Genomic DNA, 24184 nt, shown 5'->3' with positions numbered 1-24184 from the left:
CGAAAGCTGGACATATCCTTTCCAGTCAGCTGATTATAATGTAGTCTAAATGAGACAGCATATTTAGCATGCGCTTTGAATAACTGAAGGTGTGAATGAAACCCGTTGAAATAGCTAGCAACGAGACTTTTTGTGCCCCTAAACTCCCATTTCCAAGGGGTGGACTCCTTACGCCTATAAATTAGTCAAAGCAAGTCATTTCCCTGCAAGAAAACATCGAAACTACCTCTCTACCAAGCATCTTCGAGAAACAGCGCTTCTACCTGCGTGACACTATTCAAATCCGGTTCAAAGCTAGTACTGGCGCCCTGAACACCCGCGACACCATCTTCTGCAAGCTTTCCTGCACACCAAGCCCTCACTGACGTGAGATTCCCTGTTGATTTGTCCAGCGGGCCCCCAGTGCATTCTTCGCCATCACAGGAATAAGAAAGGTCGTTCTCGGCGCAGATATTCCACATCATCGGAAATGTGCATAAAAGCGAAATATTTGAGCATGTGGGTACGAAATTTGATCGAACATGCTTCCGGCGACAATTCGAAGGTAAAAGAGGAGCGCGCCCCAGATGAGGCTCCACTTGTTGTGAATAGAGGGGAGATCGCGATCAAAGTGGAAGCAGGTGGGGTAAGATGATCGGCACCCGGCGGATGGACATTGTTCAACGGAACTTGCCCACCATTCAAGAGGGAGACAAGACCATCGGGTTTCCCTTCCAGACGAGCGACTCCCCTATGATGCCGTATCATACTTTGGTCTGACTCAGCGCATGTTTGTCGATCGCTCGCCAGTGCCAGTGCAAGATTACAGAAGACACCCATGTATTGCAATCGTTTTATTATTGCATTTCAAGGGTATTCATGCTCGTTTGTCTGTTTACTGAACAGGTATAAATAATGCTGATCCTTCTATAGTCTTCAACTTGCCTCACTAATTACTTTACACGCCCTAAAGTTTCCCAGTGTCATCAAGATGGGTGGTGTGTTCTCAAACTCAAGTTGTCCTTCCAGTCCCACGTCGGGCCAAAATGTGAACGAAATTACCATCACTGGTCTTGGAACACAATGGCCCTCAAATGTTATTACTGCAGATGATATAGAAAAATTTGCTCTGTCGTTGTATCCTGCGGATGCTCCTTGGTGGGTCACATTCAGCAATTTGACACAATCCAAGCTTATGTAATTTCAGGCTTCAAAGACTACTCAGGATTAACGCCCAAACCGGTATTGAAACTCGGTCTGTGGTGAATATTTGGGCAGATTCACGATGGCGCCAGAAAGAGCCCCCAAAGGCAGAGGAAGTTGATGCTGTATGGCGCCAATATGGTGTCCAGCTGTCCAAAGAAGCCGCGAAGAAAGCATTGCTCGACAGTCACATAGAAGCGATGTCGATCACACATGTTGTGGCTGTCACCGCTACCAATGCTGGAAGTCCTGGTTATGATCAAAGTGTCGCCCGTGAACTTGATATTCCAGCCGATGCAGAAAGATTCCTAATCAGCGGTGTTGGCTGTGCTGGAGGGCTCGCAGCGTTAAGAATGGCATCAAACCTTGCATTAGCAGCAACTCATCAGGATAGGCCAGCCAGAATCTTGGTCCTTGCATGCGAAATTTGCAGCCTTTATATTTCTTCTGAGTTCCACCAGGCGGCGAGCTCACAGACTGGAGGAATCGGTCTTACACTATTTGGTGATGGTGCGGCAGCTCTGGTTGTCTGCAACTCCAAAGGGCTATCAGATGGCGAGAAGGACCTCCCTAAGCGATTTTCTGTCGTTGATTGGCGCTCATTCATCACGCCTGATACTCATGCTGAAATGGAATTTAAGATTAATAGTAGTGGATTCCAACTCCTACTATCAAAAAACGTTCCTAAGCTGGCTGCAATGTCTCTCTCCCAACCGTTCCAAAGCTTGACAAGGTCGAATAATATGCCTTCTGCCGTCCCGACGGAGTTTGATTGGGCGCTTCACCCAGGCGGTTTGTCTATCATCAAAGGAGCAGAGGCAGCCATGGGCATTTCAAAAGAGTTGTTAGCAGCTACCTATGAGATATACCGAACTCGTGGCAACGCATCCAGTGTCGCCGTTCTAGCGGTTATAGATCAGATGCGGAACATGGAGATGAGAAGGCAGGATATTATCGCTGCAAGTTTTGGACCTGGCCTCACTACAGAGATGGCATTATTGAGGCGATGGAAATAGTTGAATATTATAAATTAAATTGAACTTAGATACCGACTTCTAAATGGGTCGAATGTGCTCGTTCACAAGAGCCGCACTTTATTACAGGGGGGAAGCTGTATGTAAATTCATTCTTGACTAGGGTATAAATCCCTTTCAGGGTTCATATTGCAGATTTTGACAAGAGTTCGGCGGAGACTAGTGTATCCCAACCTTGGAATATGTATGATGTAAATGGCTGTAATTTAAACATTGAAAAGATTCGAGGACAAAAAACACGGAAGGACCGAGTGGATGGTAATCTAACGTAGCGTTCTCTCTAATCGGTGGTGACGTGACCAGCTAGAGTTCATCTAGCGCCCACCCGTGTGATTGCCAGTGGGGCTGAAGCTGAGTGGGGGCCGAACCATGATGGGAACCGAGTCCTTTAAATTGCATGCAATACAGAGGATTCATACAAATTTCTCAAATGGCGAGGGGTACGAAGAAATGGCTAGGCAACAAGAAAGCATGGAATCCACTTTGTCTTCATGAAGAGCGCCAAGTATAAATAAATCGCCTCTACAATCTTTCGCTGTGTCGCTTGCCCCTCACCAGTTCCATGAGCTCGCGAATGCACGGTTGATGTTGCAATTTGTGGATTCTGACCCGGCGGCTTAGGCCTCCCCTTCCCCGGCTACCAGTTTCTCCCCGATGAAGGGTCACTAAAGTGATATTGTAATTCTCATAAAACAGCCTTGAAACTCTAGATAAGACATATATACCCACACATTACGTGACACTAGTAGTTCCTGTAGGTGCATAAGGGTATCATTTGCAGAGGTGCTTTTTCTTTCCACCACCCTCTACAAGATATCCATTCAGTGGTTCCTACACTTTTCCGCTGGCCCCTTCACTCATCCACACTCCGTCGATGTCAATTCTTACATTCAGATGAAGGCTGGAAGACTGTGTTGATCGCAGTAGAGGCAAGGTGGATAGAAGGTGACTTCAAACATATTTTCAAGGGTGAAATCTAACAACGTTTCTTTTTGTGATAATATTTTTGGCACCTCGTATTCTTTCGAGTTTGTCTTTGATTACATATTCGAAGTCCTGAAGTCCTTATGCCTCGGGAGAGGTAAATGGACCTCAGCGAGAAAAGAGTCATTTTTCAAGGTGTTTCATCGCTATCTGAGCCTTGAAGTGCAAAGGTTTTAAATTTCGATCATAGCTTCGAAGATCCTGCTTCAGGCCCAGTCCAGACAAATTCAGCAAGCCGATCCCTGGCAGTCCGCATCCTCTGCAAAACCTCAGCTTGGGGAATATCTAATAGCCCCTCAAAGCTCATTGGGAAGACCTCTAGCTTCCCTAACTTGACAAATTGCGCGCTTGACTCTTTCTGCCTCTCTAGCCCAATGTCTCTAATAGCCTGGCCCCATCGCTTCATAGCGTCGCGACTTTGAGGTAAATGAGGCAAGATGACGTTCCACACATGCGGCATAAACTCGTATTGCACAAATGAGATAGGCACCCCAGAAGCGTGGATGTTCTTGACAAGGAATTTGATTCCATCCGCGTACGTCTCCTCGCCACACGTAATCCACATAGGCGGCATCTCCGACCAGTCTAATTGCACGGAAGGATCAATAAGCGGGTGACATAGCGCTGAATTGTCGCAGTGAAGATCACCCCGAGGAGGAATTGTGGGCCAGATCTGATCTGCCGGGTAGTTGGGTTTGAGCCAAGGGGCACCTTCTGACAACCATTCGAACTTCTCGAATTTCTTGACAGATGGAAGGGATAATACCAGGTCTGAGCCAGGACTGACAAGTGCACAGCCTGCGGGCATCGAGATAGGGATGTGCTGGCCATTGAAATGTATAACAGGTGTTTCGCTTCCAGAAGATCGTATCATGGCTCGAAGGAATTGGAGCAGATGAAGATGAAGAAGTGAGCCGCCAGATTCACCGACCAAGATGATATTTTTCGGGTTGATGGGTTGATGGAGGGACCCGACTGGGGGAGCTAGGAGATAAAAATATGCGACGAGAACGTCTAGGAGGATAGTTGGTATGGTGTACTGGGGTGCAAGACGAGGCTGGAAAGTAAACGCGCGCGAACCACTTATTTCAGCGAGCTGTTTGATCACCGGTCGGGCACCTGGGGGGCCGGCACGGCTAAAAAGGGTTGTTAAATCTAATTCTGTTATAAGAAGAGGAATACCCACAAAAACGCCCCTCCAGCGAGATAGAAAATAGTCATGTCATTATCCACGCTTTGTTGAATGTCTTGAAACTTTTCCTGGTCGCTGATGTCGGGCTGTGGTGCCTTAGAGTCTTTCACATCTTTTCGCACTCCGATCCATTCACCGTAGTAGGAAACGCAGGGTGCTGGGGGGTCGAGCTTCTCGACTCCCTCGCTGGTCGCTTTATAAACATTCCATAGTCTTGAGCGGAGAGCTTCCTCCTCCTCACCAGCTGGACAAGGTATTTTCAACTTAGATACCAAAATCAATCCTTTCAAAGGTCTTTCACGAAATGAATGTGCCTGCATCTGGGAGATAGGAATCCAAGGGGCACTCTTAAACGCCTTCCGAAAGCCAAGAATGACCTGCTTCTGGGTCTCTGAGTCATCCATTATTTGTTGATTAGACATTCTGTGGTCTGATTTGAATACCATGCGGAGGTTTAGCAGCTTTTTATCAGAGATACTGAGTCCCCAAAGCCTCGGCTAGGGGGCATGGCGCGAAACAAAGAGAGTGGGGTGAAGGCTGGGGGCCGTTTCCCCATGTATTGGCGCCAAGCGTGCGATGGCATGTACTAGTACTAAAACTTGCCGATCTTTCATGTGGCTCACGTATATTCCATTACGTTGCCTACTTTCAAGACCTGTTTGCAGGTAAGTAAACATTACGTAGAAATTACAAAAGACCAAAACCCTAGCCTTAACGCTAGTTAGTGGGGGCCAAACGACATATTGAATATCATGATTCATTGTTTATATAAAAGGAAAATAGAAAATCACTACTCAACAGTAGCGGCCGAATCGGCCCCACCATATCGTCCGTTGGTCGCAGAATAAAATATATGACCCGCCAGACAGAGAGCCAACGCCTCTCCAAACCGTTCCTGGGCCTTGTTTAAGCCCACGTCTTGCTTCAAATGGTCAATTTCCAAGGCCAGTAGTTGTTCTAGCTTCAATATCTCTTCACATATAAATTGTTTTGCAGCGGAAACAGGAATATTGTGTAGGCGGCGGACTACGTCAACACCATTGACCAGGTAAGCTCCCTTCGAGACATGCTCGTTCCACTCTTTCTCAAATGAGTAAATGTCATTCGTCAAGGAGATGTGATCCGCGAAAAGGCCAATGAATTTTTCAAATATCCCTCTTTCGGCTTCAGACAAAGAAATGTCGGCGGCGAAGGCAGCTTGAGCTAGCAACAGACTAAAGATGCATTCCATCATTAGCCTTCTATTAGACCTCAATAGAACCTGAAAGGGGATCAGTCATTGGGGTGTCATACTCTGTCCCTATATCTTTAGACCTGTAATCAAGATATTCTCGTAACGACTCGGTCGGCACCGATTCGTACTCTTTGGTATGATCAACCCACAAGAATGCACCCTCTAAAAGCTTCTTTCCAAGGATAGGATCTTCATCGATAAATCCAGCGAGGAGACTATGAATATAATCTTGAGAGCTTTCACCAATATTACTCTGGGCTTGTTTCCAGGCGATCATGAAGCTGTTCGTTATGGTAGATCCCTAAGCATTGCAAAGACAGTCAATCGATGTGTTATAAGAACAGGGCGTTTTCGCACTATACAAAGAATTGAAAACTCACAGCATCCTGTGTGAACTCTTCAACAACGTCTTTGAAGGATTTAGCCAAGTATTCCTTATCTGATTTGCCAAAGGTGGCTCTTACCATCATGCAGAAATATTAATAGCATTGATTGTGCAATCATTCCAGCCCTGGCTGGACTTGCGTCCGGAAACATATAAGCCGTTGATTTCACCGCAGTGCCAACGAGTTCCGCTTCCTTATGCATCTTTTGTTTTCCAACCTCATATAGCTGAAGCGGAAGCTTGTTTGATGCATCCTGGGCTTGATCTACGTGCTTGTAAATGGCCTCGAACAAGTCCCGGGTCATACGCTCAGCGATTCTCCAATGCTTGTTCTGTCGACAGCCTGGTAGGTTGCTAGGCCAAGGAACCCTTCTCAATGATGGAGATATAGGGATAGAATTTGCCAGGTCTCGCGAACCGACTTTATCTCCTTCAGGATCAAGAAAGGCAAAATTTCTGGCGATGACCGTGACAGGACTCAGATTCTTAGTGGGATCATAAGGGGAGGAGATGGGGAGTAAGTATTCTTGAAGAGGGGCAGAAGGAGCCTGAGCTGTAATAGTGGCGCTTTCCATCATGGAATTAAATTGCCCTCGGAACTTTTAAATATAGTCGATTTAAGCAGAAAGATATATTCAAAGTGAAAACATTCTAATAGTCTATAATTTTGGAAGGATAATCGATCCTTCTTATATGGAGTAGTGATGGCACCGACACGTTTGACTATCTCATAGTGCTTGATATCTAAGGCCTTCACATACGTCATTGAAATAGCTCTGCGGTGTCTGCTTGACCAATTAATCATCAAATATATCCATCTATCAAGTGATACTGGGATGGATTTTCAAAAGCCTACCTGCAAGTTGCCTGTTATATCAATATGTGAACCATAATAGGCGTGAACTTCCCAGAGCATACCTGCGTGATGCCTATTATGACAATCTGTGAGCCAAAATAGTCGTGAGTTTCTGATATCGATTCTGCAAGATGCTTGTTTTGGAAAGTCGGGCTATGCTCCTTAGATTACAGTGGGGTCCGTTAAGTTTGAAATTCGAAGTCCCTTAAGTGGTTGTATAATACTGCCAGCATTTTTATGCCGGTCAAAATCTCGTATAAAATGATGTTATTTTCAATGATAAAAAGCCTTAGCCTATGTCAACTAGGAACAAATTTAGTGATTCGCAGAATATGTAAAAGAGCAGGATGACTATGCGTATCATTAGGTTAATTGTGAACGTTTTCAGAGTGGTCAGCTAAAAATGGTGAGCGGTACCAAAAGGCGGTCGAGGGAGGGGTTTCAGACTTATCGTACGCCACTGTAGATCCTCGGATACCATGTATTCCAAGACAATTTATTTTACAGTTACTACCTAGATATAGTGTTTATCTCTAGCCTTGTGATGTAAAAATCGTAAACTATATGGTCAGATACTGTAAGCGTATATATGCAGGGGTAAGCAAACCAGACGATCTTTCCTTCTAAAACCTACCTCCTGGTCTCCTTTGTTGCCTCCCACTGCCCCTAGTGACGAACTCAGATCTGGACAGGGGGTCTGAGCCGTAGTGATAGTAGTCAGTAGATGGCAATACCCCACTTCAGTAGTAGAACTAGTATGATGGGTCACTAGATGTGAAACCTAATTATTGTATTCTTTTTCGGCTTGTTGTTTGGAAATATTTTCTGTTAAGAAGGCAACAAAATCAGTGTATCAACAGTGTGTATTCAATATATACAGAATAATTGACAATAAAACACCAGTAGCGTTCAATGTTATCTAGGCTTCTTGCTATTACGGGTAGACTTCCACAGAGCCCAAGTTGACCCGGACCCAACCCGGACCCAATCCAGGTACAAGAAATTACGTACGCTGAATTTGACGCTGAATTTGACGCTGAATGTACCGCTGGTAGGGACGCCGAGGATGAAGCACAAGCTAAATACAGGTGCCAATAGCGAGTCTTGACCATGAATGATAGAGAACAAAATGAATCTTCGACCGTACAAATCGCAGCTCGGAAATAACATGACGGATGTAGGCAGGAGTAAGAAGTACTGGTCGCTTGTGACGAACATCGTCACCATTGGGAGAGGGAGTACGTTAATCACTGAAACTCGATAACAAGCTTTGTGCCTCGACCTTCCCCATTACGAAGTGTTTCTAGGCCATCGAATATCTCTTTGAATTCGCCTTTGATCATTGTGATGGGTGGGGGTCTCACGGCGTCAAGGCTCAAGGTGGCCAAGCTACCATAAAACTTGCCGATGACTTCGCGGTCTGCCGGCATCACTGGAAAAACAGGGCCAAGGGGCGCCATCAGTTGGAACTTGCGACCAAACACACTATAAACCATGAGGAAAGCATAGGTCACGGTTGCCTTCTTCGGCTTTCCCTGGTCAAGAAGCGTGACCACTTTGCCCTCTCGCAACACATCAGCACAGAAGGCGGCAGAGCTGCCTTCAGAAAAGCAGTCCAGAGCTTTCGTGATATTCGGATAGGCTTTCTTGATTTCGCCAATGGATGCAGAGGTCCGGTAGTCATATACTGCATCGGCACCATACCGCTTTGCGAGGTCGAAGGAACGTGGCGAGGCCGTTGCCACAACATTGTATCCTGCTCTCTTGGCCAATTGAATAGCAAAGATTCCAACGTTCGAGCCTCATGAGTAGATGACAATGGTTGATTGGGTACCTTGAGCGCTGCGTCCGTTCTCAATATCCACCCACGGAATGTCAAGGTACGCAAGACTCAGCATCGCGGTGGCTGCAGGAACTCCGTAAGTGGTGGCTTCGCCCAGCGTCAATTCGTCAGGCACCTTCCAGGCCAAGTCACCATCAACTTTCACGTACTCCGCAAATGAGCCAATGTCGGGATACAAGCCACCGTGAACAAAGCCAGCGATTCTGTCACCAATCTTCCAACGCCGTTCCGAATTCTTGCCAACCCGAACCACCTCGCCCGCGTAGTCACAACCAATGGCAGAATTGCGTGGGGAGATGAAATCGATGTCTTTGAAGTCTATCGGATTTAGCGCGACGGCACACCCTTTTACCAAAACCTCACTATCAGTGATGTTTGGAATGGGGACATCGTTGACTTGCCCTGCCCGAGCAGACTACCGACGGCAAGACTCAGTATGCGCCTAGGCAAATATCGATGTGTGATGATTGCTTTCATCTGGGCGAGTAGTTCGGCAATGTTGTGAGCTCAGGTACAGTTGGCAGGAAAAGGAATACAGGAGATCGCAACGGATGGTGGACTTGTGCGCTATATTAATTTATATGAAAATCTTGAGTAATGACGAAGGAGCAGCAAGCTAGTACCGTGCTTGGATCAATTTACTCTCCAATAGTTGGCCACAAACGTTCAGGAGGCCAGTAACGCCACGGCCAGGTTGAGGGGTTTCCACGGAAATGCTGACGGAAGTGGAGCCCCGGGATGATGAGTCGATCGCCCGAAAATGCTACTAGCTGTCAATCATAGGCATTGTTTCCGCCGCACCGCCGGCATGTCAAAGTCTTCAAAAATCAGAGCCTAGACTTGCCTTGTGACTCCAACTGTGAAAGAATTGACTAGTTGCCATGGGCGCCAAGTTTGAGCTGTTGGCAACACTGGCAAGCTACCCACCAACGATCAAGACGGCACTGCTGATAGACAAAGTTGGCGCAGAATGTCCTTCTCTCGATTGAAGCCGATTACCGTCCAGGAAAATAGTATGTCAATCAGTGTGACTAACCTTGGAAGAAGCCTCGTCAATGTTGTGAACAATTCTCGCGCCACTGATTTTGTCGGCCTTGAACAACTCCGTTGTTTCCAAGACCTACGCTGACGGTCTTCACAGGAACGTAATCATCGTGGAGCTTGGGAAAGACATGGCCACCGATCAAGCCCGCGGTCTTACAGGTTTGGTGATCACCTGCTATCCAGACTCTGATGGAATTTGATGGAAGCACTTTCAAATAAGCAAAAGGGCTGCTTTGCCTACTCCCCTCTAGGTACACGTAATCCAAATTTCACCTCTCCTTCAATTTTGGCACTGGCGGTGCTGATAGCCAGGGATGTGACCAATAACATACTTCAGTTGATGATGCCGTATCTGAAATAGCTGATGTCCTCATTTCTGTTCATGATACCCGGAGAGAGTTACGAATCATATCTTCAATTTGGAGACAATCACACAGGCCGCAGCGGCGAGCCAGGACTATAGCTCATCGTACGCGCCTTTGGCATCAGCCGATGCAGGATGTAGGGGCACAGAGAGCTTCGCGACGCCACAAAATTCGAATATTATCGGCATGGCCGAGGCTGATTATTCACAGACAGTTTGACCAGTCTCCGGATTCTTCAATGTTCGAGGAGTGATGGCGCTGCTACCACCAATAGTGAGAGGGCACCCCCGCTTCATGAGGCCATCAACTTTGGATATTTAAGGCGAAGGTGCTCAGAACCGACGCCATCGTGTGTTCTTCAGCTGCCCCACATCTGCAGGAACGAGTTTTAAGAAGTCAAGTAGTTCATTCGAGCCGACATGTGGGGCGGCCCGTGCCGAATCACGTCCGTTGCGGAGAAAATTGACGACGAAATAGCCTGAAATTAGAAGACAAGAGACTGAAAGAATTTCTGATCTGACTGGAGACAACGACAACAAAAGGGTATATATAGAAGCTCAATTCCCGCCATGTGTTTTTTCAGACAGCGACAACAATCACATAAAGGTTCTTCTAGCTTAATCAGACACAACAATCGCAATGGCTCCTTCCAAGGACACCACAACGTCAGCCTCCTCATTTCCTCAGATTAGAAAGCGAAAGGGTCGTGCTGACTCTCCCAGCAGCTCAAATGACACTGCCAGCGTTCCGGCACCAGTCAAGACTGTTCAGGCTACCAACGGCATCAACGGCACCAACGGTATCAATGGGAACGGTGTCGCCGCTCTGAAGGCAAGCAATGCCGGAAAGGACATTATCACCAGCCAGACCGTCTTGAATGGCAAGAGTCTGTCCAGTAAGACACAGATCAAAGTCCAGACCGAGATTCGCAGCTTCGAGTGCGTGAAGCATGTCCGACCGGCTCAATTCCCCCAGGTTCTTGGCGCCCTCCCATTTCCCCAGGAGCTGAGGAGCATGGTTGCCTGGACGGATGCGTTTGTCGAGCGATTAGGCTGGATGGCCTTGATTGAAGAGCAGGTAAGAGTCATTGGTGCATCCAACGACACCTCGCCCATGCTGACGTTGGGAAATCACAGAACGCCGCTAGCCAAAAGCTCTCTATCAAACGTGCCCAGGAGGACAATGAGAAGCTCACCCGCCAGCTCCAGAAGCTCCAAACCAGAGTGGACATTCTCGTTGACGAGAATCTGGATTTGCAGAGCGAAAATGCCAAGGTGCAGAGCCGCAACAGCTTCCTTGAGGGACACAACAAGCGGGATGATGAGCAAATCGAGGGATTCAAAGAGACCATCGCAGGCTGTTTCACTGAAATGGTCTCTCTGAGCACAGAGAATGAAACCCTGAAGACTCGTGTGCGTAATCAGCGAAATGAGCTCAATAGGCTTATTTCTCAGCACTCAGGAGATGAGGCAGATCGCAAGGCCTTGACTGCCGCGTTCGAGAAGTGGAAGGAAGATGACAAGGTCGAAGACGCCAAGCGCGAAGCACTAGTCACACGACTTGAGACTGAGCGCAAAGCTCAAGAAACTGCCAAAAAGGAGGCAGAGGATGGACTAAAAGCCGCAAAGGCCAAAGTGGCACAACTCGAGGCGGATAATGCCCGCCTTGATACATCGCGTGCGCAGCTTGACGAGCTCGTTAAGGCCACCCGCGAGCAACTGCAGAAGATGACGACAGACTTCGGAGTTTCGCAAGGAGAGAAAGCGACACTGGATCAGCAACTGCGTGAGCTGACAAAGAAAGAAATGGGTGCCCAGGTTGAGATCCAAAGTCTCCTCGGCAAACTGCACGACGCTAAGATTGATGTTGAGGCTGCCAAGGTGCAGGTCTCTGCTGCAAATGAGCATGCCAAATCTCACTGGCACACTCTCCAGACTATTCGTGCCGACGGCGGCTGGTTGCCGAGGGAGGAGAATGATACTTGTGATATGACCCTCCTGGTTAGCAAGCCTATCTGCAGATTTCCGGCCGAACCTGAAATGAACAAGCCCGAGACTCTGGTCTACAAGCCTAGTTGCACCTTGGAGGTTGATCCAAAAGTCGAGAACGCGGCTGATATTGAGAATCCGTTCAACTGAATGGCTACTATCCATCATGGGTCTGAATCCTTGCTGGGTATGTTCCTGGCATCATTGCTGGGAAGTAAGATTATTTGTTTGGTCCTCGTTTCATTACTCTTTCATTTCTTCTAATTTAGTATCTCTGTGTTTTCTTTCTGTTAAAGCATGAATGGATTTATTATTGCGTACTCGAACTGTTCCTTACTTACGTGCATCATAACAACAAGGAGTAAGATGAGCTTCCATATTAGATCTGAAGAGCGCCTTTCAATCCAACCTTGCTCATGGCCACCCCAGATACTAAGTCAATATGACTTTCTCATTCTAGTCGAATCCCGTTCATATCTTGTCTCAAGGTTTTGACATAAATCTCTTCTTTGTCCCCAAATTGAGCAGCATCGTTTGGTGCTTCGAGAGATTAAGTGTGGAAATATTACGAAAGGAGGGGAATTTAGACCCATTGCGGCCCGAACAGAGACAAAAAGTCTACTAGAAAAATTACAATACAATTCTTACTTCTGGTCAAAAGTACTCCAGCTCGCTGTTTTAACCATGAGAGCTCTACCGGGGGTATCAACGGAAGGTATATGACATTGTCTCTTCTTGCTTAGAGTGGGTTCAACCACCATGCCAATCTCTCACTCCCAAATCCTCCGCCCGTGTTGACGAGAAATAAGCTTTTGCTTTACCCTTACTCTACTAGTTCCCTTTCCTGACCCGACGAGGTGATATTCTCAATTCCTCAAGACGAGGAAAGAATTCCACTCATCTCTTCGCCACAGCTTGTCCTAGAACCTCCACCAAATCCAGTCCTGTGGTGCATTCTCCATCGACGGCATCATGGGCGCAATCGAAGGTCAACTATTCCTGCTTCCCACTATCCTGTCAGGTGGCGCCTCCGATTCAATAATTTCACCAACATTTTGTGAACAATATGTTGCCACCGTGCACGCACGGAGAATATGTGCGCCAGATAACTTTCGAGATTCTTTGCAGGAAAAGCAGCAATATCCGATCTTGAAATAATCAAGGGGAGCCTCACAACGAGCTACATGTCTGCCGATGGGAAATACCTATATGAAGGGCTTTTTTATTACTGCATAATGGAACCCTCAATTCACCAAACTGAGGCGGTAGAAAGTAGAGTTTAATCAAGAACCATATAATTGGCTCGCTTGGAGGAGAACGGCCTTTTGGGCCCGAGGCATGCCTGATAATCAAGGGATGGTTTGGACACCTGACCTCTGCGCATCATGCCTGAAACCCCAGGCCAACTTCCCATCTCCTAACCATTTCATTAAATACATGATCAATTATTTCAAGGATTATCCCAAGGTGTCTGACTGTAGTCTCAGTAAATCAAATTCATTCAACATAAACTAGTAATAAATCATAAATATCAGTGGGGCGGCTGATCGACCCGAAGAAAAGCGGAGAAGAGGCCTTTGCGCAGTCTCCTCCCACTCTTACAGTTGCCAGGAAGGCTACTTCTTCTTGGTCGTAATATCCACAAATACATGTCCCAAGGGCCCCGCCTCGGGACTCCATCCCCCGCACTCGACTCTATACTTGTCACAATTGTCCAACACCTCAACCAAGTTGACATGATTCCCTCCACGATTCTCCCAATGAAGCTCACAAATCTTAGCATCATCATGAAAAAGATCCAGGCGGCCCTCACTACCACGGCGGCCACCAGCACTGATCTCGCCGATGCCATCCGAGGGGATCACGATCTCGTCGATCTCCTCTTCGGAGAGAGACCTACGACGGTTTTCGGGACTATAGAACTCGCCGCTACAGGGTATTAGTACACATTTACTGGCATTGAGGCTCCTGGAGGGCAAAGGGAGAGATACTCTTCAATGACAGTGTGGTGCACAGTGACCTGGCCATCCTCCAGGCGATCCCGGATGTGGAATGAAACCCATTGAGTATTGTACTGGGTGTCCATGTCGGTAGTAGACATTGTATTGATGATAAGTGTGTGAATAGTTTGTAAGTGGGAAAGCCTGAATGTTGATGGCAATTGGTTTTGTGGCCAACTCTGGGTTAAGTATTGCCCGAGAATGCGGGGAAAGCCATCATAAGGTTGTGGTGTGATGACTCTTACATGTAATTTACCTTTCCACCTGGGCGATGTTGTGGTCATAACGGGTACGGTTGCATGACATAATTGGCTGATCAGAGCCGGAGCCATGGGATCGTCCTGGTTTCGCCTTTCAAAGCTTTGCGGGGGACATCATTATCGCCTTGTACCCCATACAATTCGCCCACGCTATTGTTAGCTACTTGGGTCTAACATGGATCCCCGCTCTTGTGTTTGTGTGGGAGAAACCCCGGTAAAGGTAGAGCAGGGGGTTCAAGAAAGGTCAAAGATAGCAGGAATTCATTGGGTTAGGAGGGACCGGAAGCACGGAGGTGATCTATCTAAATGAGGAATGAGGGGGGGAAAGGAGAGACCGTATGAGAGACACTTTGTTATGAGGCCTGGAACTTCAGGCACTGATGCACACGATCAAACTTCCATCCCGCCAATAATCTCATACTACGAGAATAGAACAAAGAGAGATTTGATTCCACATCCCCTCGAGTCCCTTGAAAACGGAAGAATTGTACAGGCTGTAAAATTGGCAAGACCAGAAACACCCAATTTACCTCGACATGGGGGCTTCCTAGAATCCCGCATCCGATTCTCCACATTCATTCGACCGTGTGACCTCTCTCCACAGCAGCATTCCCAGACTTCATTCGATCCGACCGGTTCGACAGAGCCATGAACAAGGCCAATTTTAAATACAACGGCTGAAATGGGCCAAAGTAGGCCATTCATGTCTTTCATCTACCGCAATTATGCATTATTACCTATGAAAAATCCACGTCCAAAATCAGGAGTAGGATTATATAATCGCTTATATAACCAAATTCCCTAGCGAGCGGGACACCCGGTCCGCCGGGGCACTCCAAAATATATAGTAAATGCGATTTTATATCTTAGCGACAACACATGTAAACTCCATCAGAATTTCGATTCTATTTCTTCGATATAATTATAGTTTGTATTTGGAATCTGGTATGATTTAATGGAGTCTTTTACACTGTGGTCATCAAATACACCATGGTTTGGCACTTGAAGCTCTGGAAATATATCTTTGACTTTGCCACCCATAAAAATTATTTATACCCCAGGGGTAGACTTGAGATAGTATAAGCAGTATACATCTACGAAGAAAATCTAAGAGAAGCTATGGTTTTTGAAATATCAAGTTGTCATTTATTGAATTGATCATGTGTTTTGAGGTGTCCCGGCTGACCGGGTGCTCGCTAGGGAATTACGTTTATATTCTGTCGATTCTCGGGTCACGTGGTGGACCTTCAGAATACCTCTTTTCTCAATTTCATGTAGGTAGGTTGTACCGAAAATTGGAGAAAATTTCTCAACAGCAGTCTGACGTAAGGGTTTAAGTACAGCGATTTTCTTCGGATGCCCAGGTTCGAATCCTGGTTGCGACGATTGTCGCAATGGCGCAGTGGTTACCGCGATCGCCTGCTATCCAAGCTCGGCTGTTGTTTTTTGCCTTTCTTGTTACATTTTCCAAATAATCTGTGATTTTTCTTCTGATGAGGAGATAAATACCTACGAGACATCATAGATGAGGCGGACCTGAGCGATTTCCTCAAGAATGCGGTTAACGATCTCAAAAACTAATTCTTCAACAGTCAAATCGAGTTTCAGCTCATTTCAGGGTTCCATTACGTTGTCTCAGAAAGCCGTCGGAGTATGACGAGTCCTACGTAGGCACCTAACAACCCACCCAACGCTATACCGAGATGACAGGGCATTTCTGTTGAGTCTACATTCTGTGTTAATTAAAACGACTACTTGAAGAACCCGCTTCTAGAAACATTTGGATGGAAGCTCGGGTTTAACTCTGAAACGCTGAGGCCACAGATCCCGGATCTAAAGTGCGGCTTTAGTACTAGTAGCGACCTATCCGAAAGCAGTTTCAAAAGCATATCTCCGAGCTGCCCACGTGTTTGCAATAGATAACTTAACTTAGTGGAGAGAGCATACGTCTATGTATGTACTACAGTCATCATCTCCACATCATGCCTAGCGGAACCACCGTGCAACCGCGGGGGGTGGTATAGTGTTCTAATGTCAACAGCGAGAAGATTGCGATGTTGTACCTAACCATGTATGGTACAAAAATCAAGCACGTTAGCTAGATGCAGAGGATCAAATATCGTAAAGCCAGCGTATATTTCCGTGTGCCTTTTGAAACAGCGTTAAAGATTCATGAAACTCGGACGGCTGATGACCATTACTCGTAGTTCATCAAACTCACCGCGAAAGTATTGGCAAGTCTCAAATTCCTGTTTATAGAATTTTCGGCATATATCTGAAGCCATGAAAGTCCACGGCATATTGCTTCCGGGCCTCGAACGCGCGGCTCCCGCTGTCGAATGGCGGTAGATTCGGATTTACGGCCTCGGTTTCCGTATGCGGAAGGCCGGGGCGAGTTTTCACGATCTCCGAGACCCACCGTCGGCCCTGATCGCCAAGGTTCTGTGGAGTTTATTCCTCATAACAGCGCGAGGCTTTTTTACCCGCCTCCTTTAATGGAGCAATATAGCCTAATTCAAGCACATAATTCGATGACGTGGGCAATAACGTACGTTTCACGTCTCCACCATTATAGCGTGGCGCTTTCTGCAGAACTATGTTCCAACCGCCCGCAAGGAGAGTCGATCAATATTTAAAGATAATTCCATATCCCCTGTCCTCTTGATTCTCCATCTCATCCTTTCGTTAAGCTTTCTTTTCGTTATGCATTTTTCTTCCCTCTTGGCTGGGCTGGCTCTCGGCTCGGTTCTGGCTACTGCCGAACCCATCCGTCGTTCCACCTCCAAGTACCCTGTGATCAAGACCAACAAGGGTCCCGTTCAAGGTGTTGCCTCTGAATTCCGTGACGAAATCACTGTCTACAAGGGTATCCCATTCGCCGCCACTACTGGCGGTGAAAACCGCTGGAAGGCTCCCAAGCCTCGCAAGGCCTGGTCGAGCGTTCTGAAGGCTGACTCTTGGGCCCCTCAATGCGCACAGGCGACCTCCTCCTCTGCTGGAATCTTCAACACTGCTTCCAACATCTCCAGCGAGGACTGCCTGTTCCTCAACGTCTGGACCCCCACCTACAATGACACCAGCGACTTGACCTCGAAGAACCTCCCCGTGTACTTCTGGATCTACGGAGGTCGCTTTGAAGCCGGATCTGGTGATGTCGTTACCTACGATGGCTCGGGTCTTGCCAGCAAGGACATCGTTGTTGTTACCATCAACTACCGTGTCGGTCCTTTCGGGTTCTTCGCCCACCCTGAACTCTCTGCTGAGTCCGGCCACAACAGCTCTGGAAACTACGGTCTTCTGGACCAGCAGTTCGCTCTGCGCTGGGTGCAGGAGAACATTGCCAAATTCGGTGGAAACCCTAACCAGGTCACCGTTGGTGGTCAGTCCGCCGGATCGGCCAGCTCGCTCGACATGATGTTCTCTCCCCTATCTAAGGATATGATCAACGGTGTTATCTCTGAGTCCGGTGCTCGTGGCCCTCACGACCCTATTACCGGCAGTGACGCCACTAGCTACCGCACCAAGGCTGCTGCTGAGTCCCAGGGTGTGACTTTCGTGAAGGAGATGAACACCTCTTCTATTGCTGAGATGCGCAAGTTGCCCATGGAGGATATCATTAGCTACGGTGGCTCCCTTAGTGACACTATCTTCGAGGGCACCCAGTTCGAGAACCTTACTAGCTCCTTCATGGAGCCTCCTCTCTGGCGCCCCAACATCGACGGTTACGTTCTCACCCACACCTACGGCGAGGCTCTTGACCTGGATGCGCACGCTGACGTCCCCATTCTGACTGGTAACAACGCCGACGAGTCCGGTGCTTCCACTGACCCCGGCTTCACCGTTGCCACTTACAAGAAGCTTTACTCTGAGATGTTCGGCGATTTCGCGGACGAGTTTTTCGCTCTCTACCCTGCCAACAATGAGACCGAGGCCAACGAGAACAGCAACGAGCTTTTCCGTGATCTGAGCCGTGTTGGTACTTGGCGCTGGGGTGTTGATTGGACCGCTGGTGGTGCCAAGAGCAACGTTTACACCTACTACTGGACTCACACTCCTGCTGAGGATGCTACCTCTGGCGCTTACCACGGCAGTGAGCTGTGGTACGTGTTTAACAACATCCCATACTCTGACTACGACAACGTCACCTGGACTTCTCTTGACTACCGTATTGAGGAGAAGATGTCCAACTACTGGGCCAACTTCATTAAGACCGGAAACCCCAATGGTGACGGATTGGTCCACTGGCCCACTACTACCGAGGACAAGAACGTCATGTGGCTTGGTAACTCCTGGGGTGCTGGTGTTCTGTCCAAGAGCGAGGCCCGCATCGACTTCATCAAGCGCTGGGAGGCCACTCTCAAGCAGTGGTAAGCACTGACTTGAGTAAAAATACTGCGGTTGACGCCCGGTATTTTAGATGCCCTTTTACAAGGCTCCCGAATGCCTTGGCTTTCTAGCCTGGCTGATCACTTCATTCTCTTCACATATCTTCCTTTACCATTCTTTCATTCTCCTGCTTCTTGAGCAGCTAAGAGAGTTTGTATATACATATATTCATACATATCTTGAACATTGGCAAACCAATTGTATAATATAACATTTTCACTGAGTCATATCTATGTATCACATAACATCTAAATCTATATACATGGGCGACGACATACACACTATATAGAATTGCTAGCACAAGTCCAGCTGGAGTTTGTGGTGCTGTCGTGAATAGACTTGCCGGAGACATAAAGTCCCAATCCACACTAATTCAGTCAGCGCACCATACACCAAGTAAAATGAAAATGATTGTCAAAAAACTTACAATAGCGCAAGCGATTCCTAGAATCAGGAAGTTGACGATCGTGAGGAAGATCTTTTTCGGTGTCGACCACCACTGTCCCTTGTTCATGACTAGCCAGAAAATGGCAGGCAGGCCGTCTTCCTGAAGTTAGTATATGTTTGAACAATAGAGTAGATTGGATTTTTAGGCTTACAGCTGAACCAACTTCCAAAGAGAGCACTCTGTGAGGACAAAAATTAGCGGTGCACAATACCAAAAGGTAGACGGGAGGCATACAATCAGGCTCAACAAATCGTTGAACACAGGGATCGACTCGGCAATAACCCAGGCAATAGTCCAGGTACTCAAACAGATGGCAACCCAAGTACCAGTAGCAAGAAGACTGCGCTGGTGCATGTGGTGGGAGCGTTCGCCTCGGAAGATGCGGACATAAATGTACTTGCATGCAACGTGTCCGAAAACGACACCAGCAACAATAACCTGTCATGGTCAGTAAATGTTAAGATACAACTCTGGGGGCAAGAAAGACCTACTGTGGGAATCGCAAGGCCGTAGGCGACTTTCTTCATCACAGGCCCGGCAGCTGAAAGAGCGGGAGACGAAACATCCGGGCCTACATAGCAGTAGATGACCATCGCGGCCACAACATACATTGTAGTGTCGACAACCTGAAGCATAGCCAGAGACTTGGGGAACTGGCGGGGATCCTCCATCTCCGAAATGATACCGAAGAAAGACACGTGGGCGATGAAAGCGAAGACGATATTGGTCACGGCCAAGAAAGCGTTAACAAAAGTAGGGTGTGTGGTGATTTCATTCACAACGTCGGCAGGCTCCTGAACTGCAACAGAGACCATAGTAACGATCGTGGCGATCAGAATACTGGCAGCAGAGATGGTGGACATCATGAACACCTTCTCTGAGGTCCGCGGGAGGGAAGCAATGGAGCACGCGACCAAACCCACTACTCCGAAGACGATGGTGCAAGTGCCGTGGTCTGTGATGGTGTTGAATGTCACGGTGAAGGTGAGGATGTGGCTAGCCATCAGGAAAATAATGAATAGCAGCTGGCCGAAGTAACAGATCTCTCGTCCAATGGGACCCATAAGAATCTCGCCGGCGTCACCCATGCTGTGCACATGGGGGTAGCGCAGCTTAAACTGACCAAAGACATAGCCGGTGTACCATGAGATGCCAGATAGGCCGAGAATGAGGAGAAGTGCCCTGGGACAATTTAGCGTTCAATGAGCAGCGCATCCGAGTCAAGGTTCCTTACGGGACAATTCCAAGAGTTGCCACAGCGGATGGTAGAGACATAATACCGAGTGAAATGTTTTCAGCAACCATTACTGGAGAAAAGGTTAGAATGAGGATTTATCCAAGTCGACCAGTTGCAATGGTGAATTCTTACGCATTCCAGCTTGCCTGTTATAATGGTCAACTCCGAGATCATTAATAGAAATCACACAAGATGAAATGAAACTTACCACCACTTCATCACACGATACTTCACTTCCCCGGATTCTTCATTTCCAAAAGGATCGTCGACGATAGGAGGCTTCTCCAACTTTTCCGTCTCCATCATATCATCGTATACCTCGATGTCAGGCGGGCTGGAACCAGATAAATGTGTGGCGGTCATGATGTCTGAAAAATGCTGGAAAGACTAAAACAGCAAACTTCTAGACGAGAGAAGGGAAGGAAACAAGAAGCTAAAAGTTACGCGACGTGGAGGTGCCCAAAGATGGGGAGAATATATCGACCCATTTTTTTTTTCTTGGCGTGTGGCGATGGAAATTATCTTAGGGTACAAACTTCTTACGGGATTACTTCAACAATCGATATTCCATTCCGCTATCTCCGGGGTACTGTTAGTTCCACTTTGTGGAGTGCAATTGAGCTGTTCTGCCCCTACATGGTACCGGTGAATGGCGGATGTATGTCTGAACGCGTTCCTGCATCCACCAGCGGGAGATTTCTGTAGCCGCTAGCGACCGAGGACTGATCTCCTGGTTATGGCTGTACGGTGGCGCTCGGAAAGTCTGCGACCACCGGCTCTGGCCGCCCTCTTTGCATGGGTAAGCGCGGTTATACACGCTCTGGAAAAGGCATCAGGATGTTTGGAAGACAATTTTGGTGGAGCGTTCCCTCAAGAAATGCACGCTATTGCTAGTCTAATCTATCTTTCCTCAGTAAAATGAGCTATAATAGCCTTATATCAACAAATTTGACCAGGGTGGCAGAATTAGGCTTTTTAGGTTGGTCACAAACTTTTGGGAAACCCTTGAGAAATTACACTGCAAAACATGTAATTTACAGAAATTTTCAGTTCGGGGCAGTTTCCTGACCGACACGACTCCGGCTTGTGCCCGGCCCGGCCTTTCTATATAAACCACCGGCCCGGCTCAGCAGTTCCTGAACCCCCCGGGGCCCCTCCATTTGGCCGTTTATGATAAGATTGCACAATTTGTTACTTATGACATTTCTGTTACTCATAGATTGGTCGTTTACTCCAGAAATTATAATGAATCCGGGGCTTGCAACTTCTATTCCGGGGTTCTTCAATTCCGAAGCAGGGCTAAGACCTACTACCCCACAATAACGCGGGAACTTGCAAGCCAGTCGCGCCTTAGTTTACATTATGCGCCATGGCGTACCTGTCACGTGAGGGGCGTTTCATTCCCATCAAAAGTGTGGTACTTAAAAGTAGCTTCAAATTTTTCAGAACAGGGAACCCTCAAGGTATCTAATAAAATTGTGAATATTTTACGGTGATCCTAAATATAAAAATTGTAGTAAGCCTAATGCTTTTTCCCTTTACCTAATTCTATTCACGGCCCGGTAGATTCGCATTGCTGATCCGCCACGGCTACCTGTGGCTGAGACCAGATGAAACTTGGATGGGGTTCACATTGCTGACTAAAATGTGACTATTGGGAAAGGCCAGAGGTAGACATGATAGTCAAGAAACGGGACATGGAATATGATGAAGGCAGAAAAGTCAAAACGAAGCGAGGAATGGCCTCGGGAAGTGGACCATGGAGACAGAACTTACGGAGCGGTGATTGGTGGAACTGTATGGGGCTGCATCAACCCACTTACTGTAGCCCTCTTTCTTCCTACGAGTACAACACATTGGTCTCCGGTGATCATTTGTAGTGTAGGTTTACCAATTTCTGTACGGTAGATGGTCCTAAATTATGTCACCTTCATATTTCCTCATCAGTTGGCCAGTCGGATCTTCCCCAGTTACATGAGCCCATGCACCTGCAAAATGGACTACAAACATCCCCCTTTCCCATTTCTTCTTGTGCGTATCATAGCAGCCGATTTCTTCAGGGAAGGCATTGATTGTCCATTGAGGAATGTGCATCGCATGTTGGGCAAGCGGAGAATCGCTTTTGAGAAATACGTCCATAGAGTCTTGGTCACTCATTGCTTTTCCACTCTGTTCCTTTTCTCTATCATGGGTAGCACGTACTGCGTCAAGGAGTTTAATAGAGCGGGGAGATGACCGAGCGATAAATGAACCGTCGTTGAGTCCATTGCTAGAGACTAATCAGAGAACACATTTTCAAGGCATACATCGTGTGGCTTCTAGATGACTTACCAATCATTCGTGACGAGGAAATCAATTGCGTCTGGCATTGTCGAGTTTGCCAAACTCTCATTAATTATGTTCGTCAAACTCATATTTGTGTTTGTGATGAGAGTGTCGAAGTCCAGGTACCAGACCCAGTCGTGCTTTCCAGCCTTGATTATGCGTTCAACCATGTCAAATTTAAGCCATGTTGTCCCTCGCGTAGAATAAGATTCATAATCAACATGAAGATCATAACCATGCAGTCTAGCATAATCTGTAATGATACAAACAAAGTCAGTGATCATGTATTAAAGATATCCAATCTTTATATTCAAAGTACACTTTTGAAATCAGATTTTCATACAATCTTTGTTTTTTAATCCGAGATGAAGGTAGGTCTGCGGGTTTGTGATGAAGATGGCTATTGCCACTCGAGAACTCAAGTGGACATCCTTGCGAAATGTGTAGCCAGCACTGCTCCAATATCTTTTCCCAGCTATGAGCTGCCAAGTCAAAAACGATATCAGCAGCAAACATATGATTGTATTTCGGAGCGGTGGCATATCAACAATATGTCCCACAACCTCGCTCACGCTTGGTTGAAAAGGGAAAAAAAAAGAAGAAGAAACAGAACTGTTGAAGAGGCTTCTGCACAGTCTCCCTATTTTGAGGATCAACTGAATCATGCAATGAAATGGGGTAAAATTAGCGGCTTGGTGACAATGCGACCAACATTTGGTTTATATATTTGCAAAAGTTTTGGAATGTACTATACACCTGTACCATGGGCCTGGGAAAGGCCCTAGCATTCCAGGGCTCCCGATAAGATTTGAACCCTACGATGTCAACCCTGAACCCAATAAAAAGCCTAAATATGATAGTCTCAAAATTAAAGTTAGACCCGACCAATCCCTTCCGTTCTACACACCAACGCGGCCGCTGCCACTCTAGTGCATATACCCCTTGCTAGCGCTTAGGAATGGCGATCCTTAGATCCTCCAGAACCTTATGCTATACAGTATGTGTGTACTGGACGGAGCATAATGCCGGTTACATCCCTACGATCCTAGATACAGGGAGGGACACACACAGCCTTAGAAGCAGGCGTTTAGATGCCCCTCAAATCATCCTGCAGACCTTCCAGGCCAGTCAAGAAAGATGTAGTACTTCATATTTTAGACTTTGTAGGGAGATATTGATTACATATTTCACTAGTGACCAGCTATGCACTGCATATTTCGTTCAATTCCCGAAGTAAGGCGCGTATAGCAGGAGTGCAAATGCGGTGTTCCATGTCACCAAGGATCTCGAGAAGAGCCCTGGAGAAGCAATTAAGCATACAGTACCGCTTAATTTGAGTAGCTACAAAGCTCATGAATTAAGATTATAGACAAGAACAGAAATAAAATCTGGAATTTTTACAGAATCAAAAACGATAATCT

The 24184-nt window shown here is 47.0% G+C and overlaps 9 protein-coding genes across 9 annotated transcripts; 2 read left to right on the top strand and 7 right to left on the bottom strand.

The window, feature by feature from the left end:
* Positions 1 to 970: 970 nt before the first annotated feature.
* N7503_007333 (uncharacterized protein) lies at positions 971 to 2198 on the top strand (the record flags this gene model as incomplete). The annotated part of the gene is made up of 2 exons (XM_057066880.1): positions 971 to 1137; positions 1187 to 2198. The coding sequence occupies 2 exons, from the start codon at positions 971 to 973 to the stop codon at positions 2196 to 2198; spliced, it is 1179 nt and encodes a 392-aa protein (XP_056920561.1).
* Positions 2199 to 3384: 1186 nt separating this feature from the next.
* N7503_007332 (uncharacterized protein) lies at positions 3385 to 4796 on the bottom strand (the record flags this gene model as incomplete). Its single annotated transcript, XM_057066879.1, has 2 exons — positions 3385 to 4336; positions 4387 to 4796. 2 exons carry the CDS (start codon positions 4794 to 4796, stop codon positions 3385 to 3387), a joined length of 1362 nt encoding a protein of 453 aa, XP_056920560.1.
* Positions 4797 to 5182: 386 nt separating this feature from the next.
* On the bottom strand, positions 5183 to 6586 carry N7503_007331 (terpene synthase family protein; the record flags this gene model as incomplete). The annotated part of the gene is made up of 4 exons (XM_057066878.1): positions 5183 to 5606; positions 5686 to 5927; positions 6007 to 6065; positions 6091 to 6586. The coding sequence occupies 4 exons, from the start codon at positions 6584 to 6586 to the stop codon at positions 5183 to 5185; spliced, it is 1221 nt and encodes a 406-aa protein (XP_056920559.1).
* Positions 6587 to 8114: 1528 nt separating this feature from the next.
* Positions 8115 to 9187, bottom strand: N7503_007330 (zinc-binding alcohol dehydrogenase family protein; the record flags this gene model as incomplete). The annotated part of the gene is made up of 3 exons (XM_057066877.1): positions 8115 to 8623; positions 8702 to 9028; positions 9130 to 9187. The coding sequence occupies 3 exons, from the start codon at positions 9185 to 9187 to the stop codon at positions 8115 to 8117; spliced, it is 894 nt and encodes a 297-aa protein (XP_056920558.1).
* Positions 9188 to 10845: 1658 nt separating this feature from the next.
* N7503_007329 (uncharacterized protein) lies at positions 10846 to 12275 on the bottom strand (the record flags this gene model as incomplete). Its single annotated transcript, XM_057066876.1, has 3 exons — positions 10846 to 11141; positions 11315 to 11526; positions 11734 to 12275. The coding sequence occupies 3 exons, from the start codon at positions 12273 to 12275 to the stop codon at positions 10846 to 10848; spliced, it is 1050 nt and encodes a 349-aa protein (XP_056920557.1).
* A 1448-nt stretch (positions 12276 to 13723) lies between these two features.
* Positions 13724 to 14208, bottom strand: N7503_007328 (aegerolysin family protein; the record flags this gene model as incomplete). The annotated part of the gene is made up of 2 exons (XM_057066875.1): positions 13724 to 14036; positions 14099 to 14208. The coding sequence occupies 2 exons, from the start codon at positions 14206 to 14208 to the stop codon at positions 13724 to 13726; spliced, it is 423 nt and encodes a 140-aa protein (XP_056920556.1).
* Positions 14209 to 17070: 2862 nt separating this feature from the next.
* On the top strand, positions 17071 to 18738 carry N7503_007327 (carboxylesterase/lipase family protein; the record flags this gene model as incomplete). Its single annotated transcript, XM_057066874.1, has 1 exon — positions 17071 to 18738. The coding sequence occupies one exon, from the start codon at positions 17071 to 17073 to the stop codon at positions 18736 to 18738; it is 1668 nt and encodes a 555-aa protein (XP_056920555.1).
* A 296-nt stretch (positions 18739 to 19034) lies between these two features.
* N7503_007326 (uncharacterized protein) lies at positions 19035 to 20801 on the bottom strand (the record flags this gene model as incomplete). Its single annotated transcript, XM_057066873.1, has 8 exons — positions 19035 to 19121; positions 19181 to 19296; positions 19353 to 19380; positions 19436 to 19639; positions 19693 to 20383; positions 20436 to 20508; positions 20571 to 20584; positions 20647 to 20801. The coding sequence occupies 8 exons, from the start codon at positions 20799 to 20801 to the stop codon at positions 19035 to 19037; spliced, it is 1368 nt and encodes a 455-aa protein (XP_056920554.1).
* Positions 20802 to 22352: 1551 nt separating this feature from the next.
* On the bottom strand, positions 22353 to 22933 carry N7503_007325 (uncharacterized protein; the record flags this gene model as incomplete). The annotated part of the gene is made up of 2 exons (XM_057066872.1): positions 22353 to 22707; positions 22770 to 22933. 2 exons carry the CDS (start codon positions 22931 to 22933, stop codon positions 22353 to 22355), a joined length of 519 nt encoding a protein of 172 aa, XP_056920553.1.
* Positions 22934 to 24184: the final 1251 nt, after the last annotated feature.

The sequence above is a fragment of the Penicillium pulvis genome, assembly GCF_028828015.1.
Source record: "Penicillium pulvis strain IBT 33274 chromosome Unknown contig_5_segment0_segment0, whole genome shotgun sequence".
In the NCBI taxonomy this organism is placed as follows: Eukaryota; Fungi; Ascomycota; class Eurotiomycetes; order Eurotiales; family Aspergillaceae; genus Penicillium; species Penicillium pulvis.
Note: the sequence above shows the minus strand (reverse complement) of the source record. Positions and strands in the feature narration are given on the sequence as shown.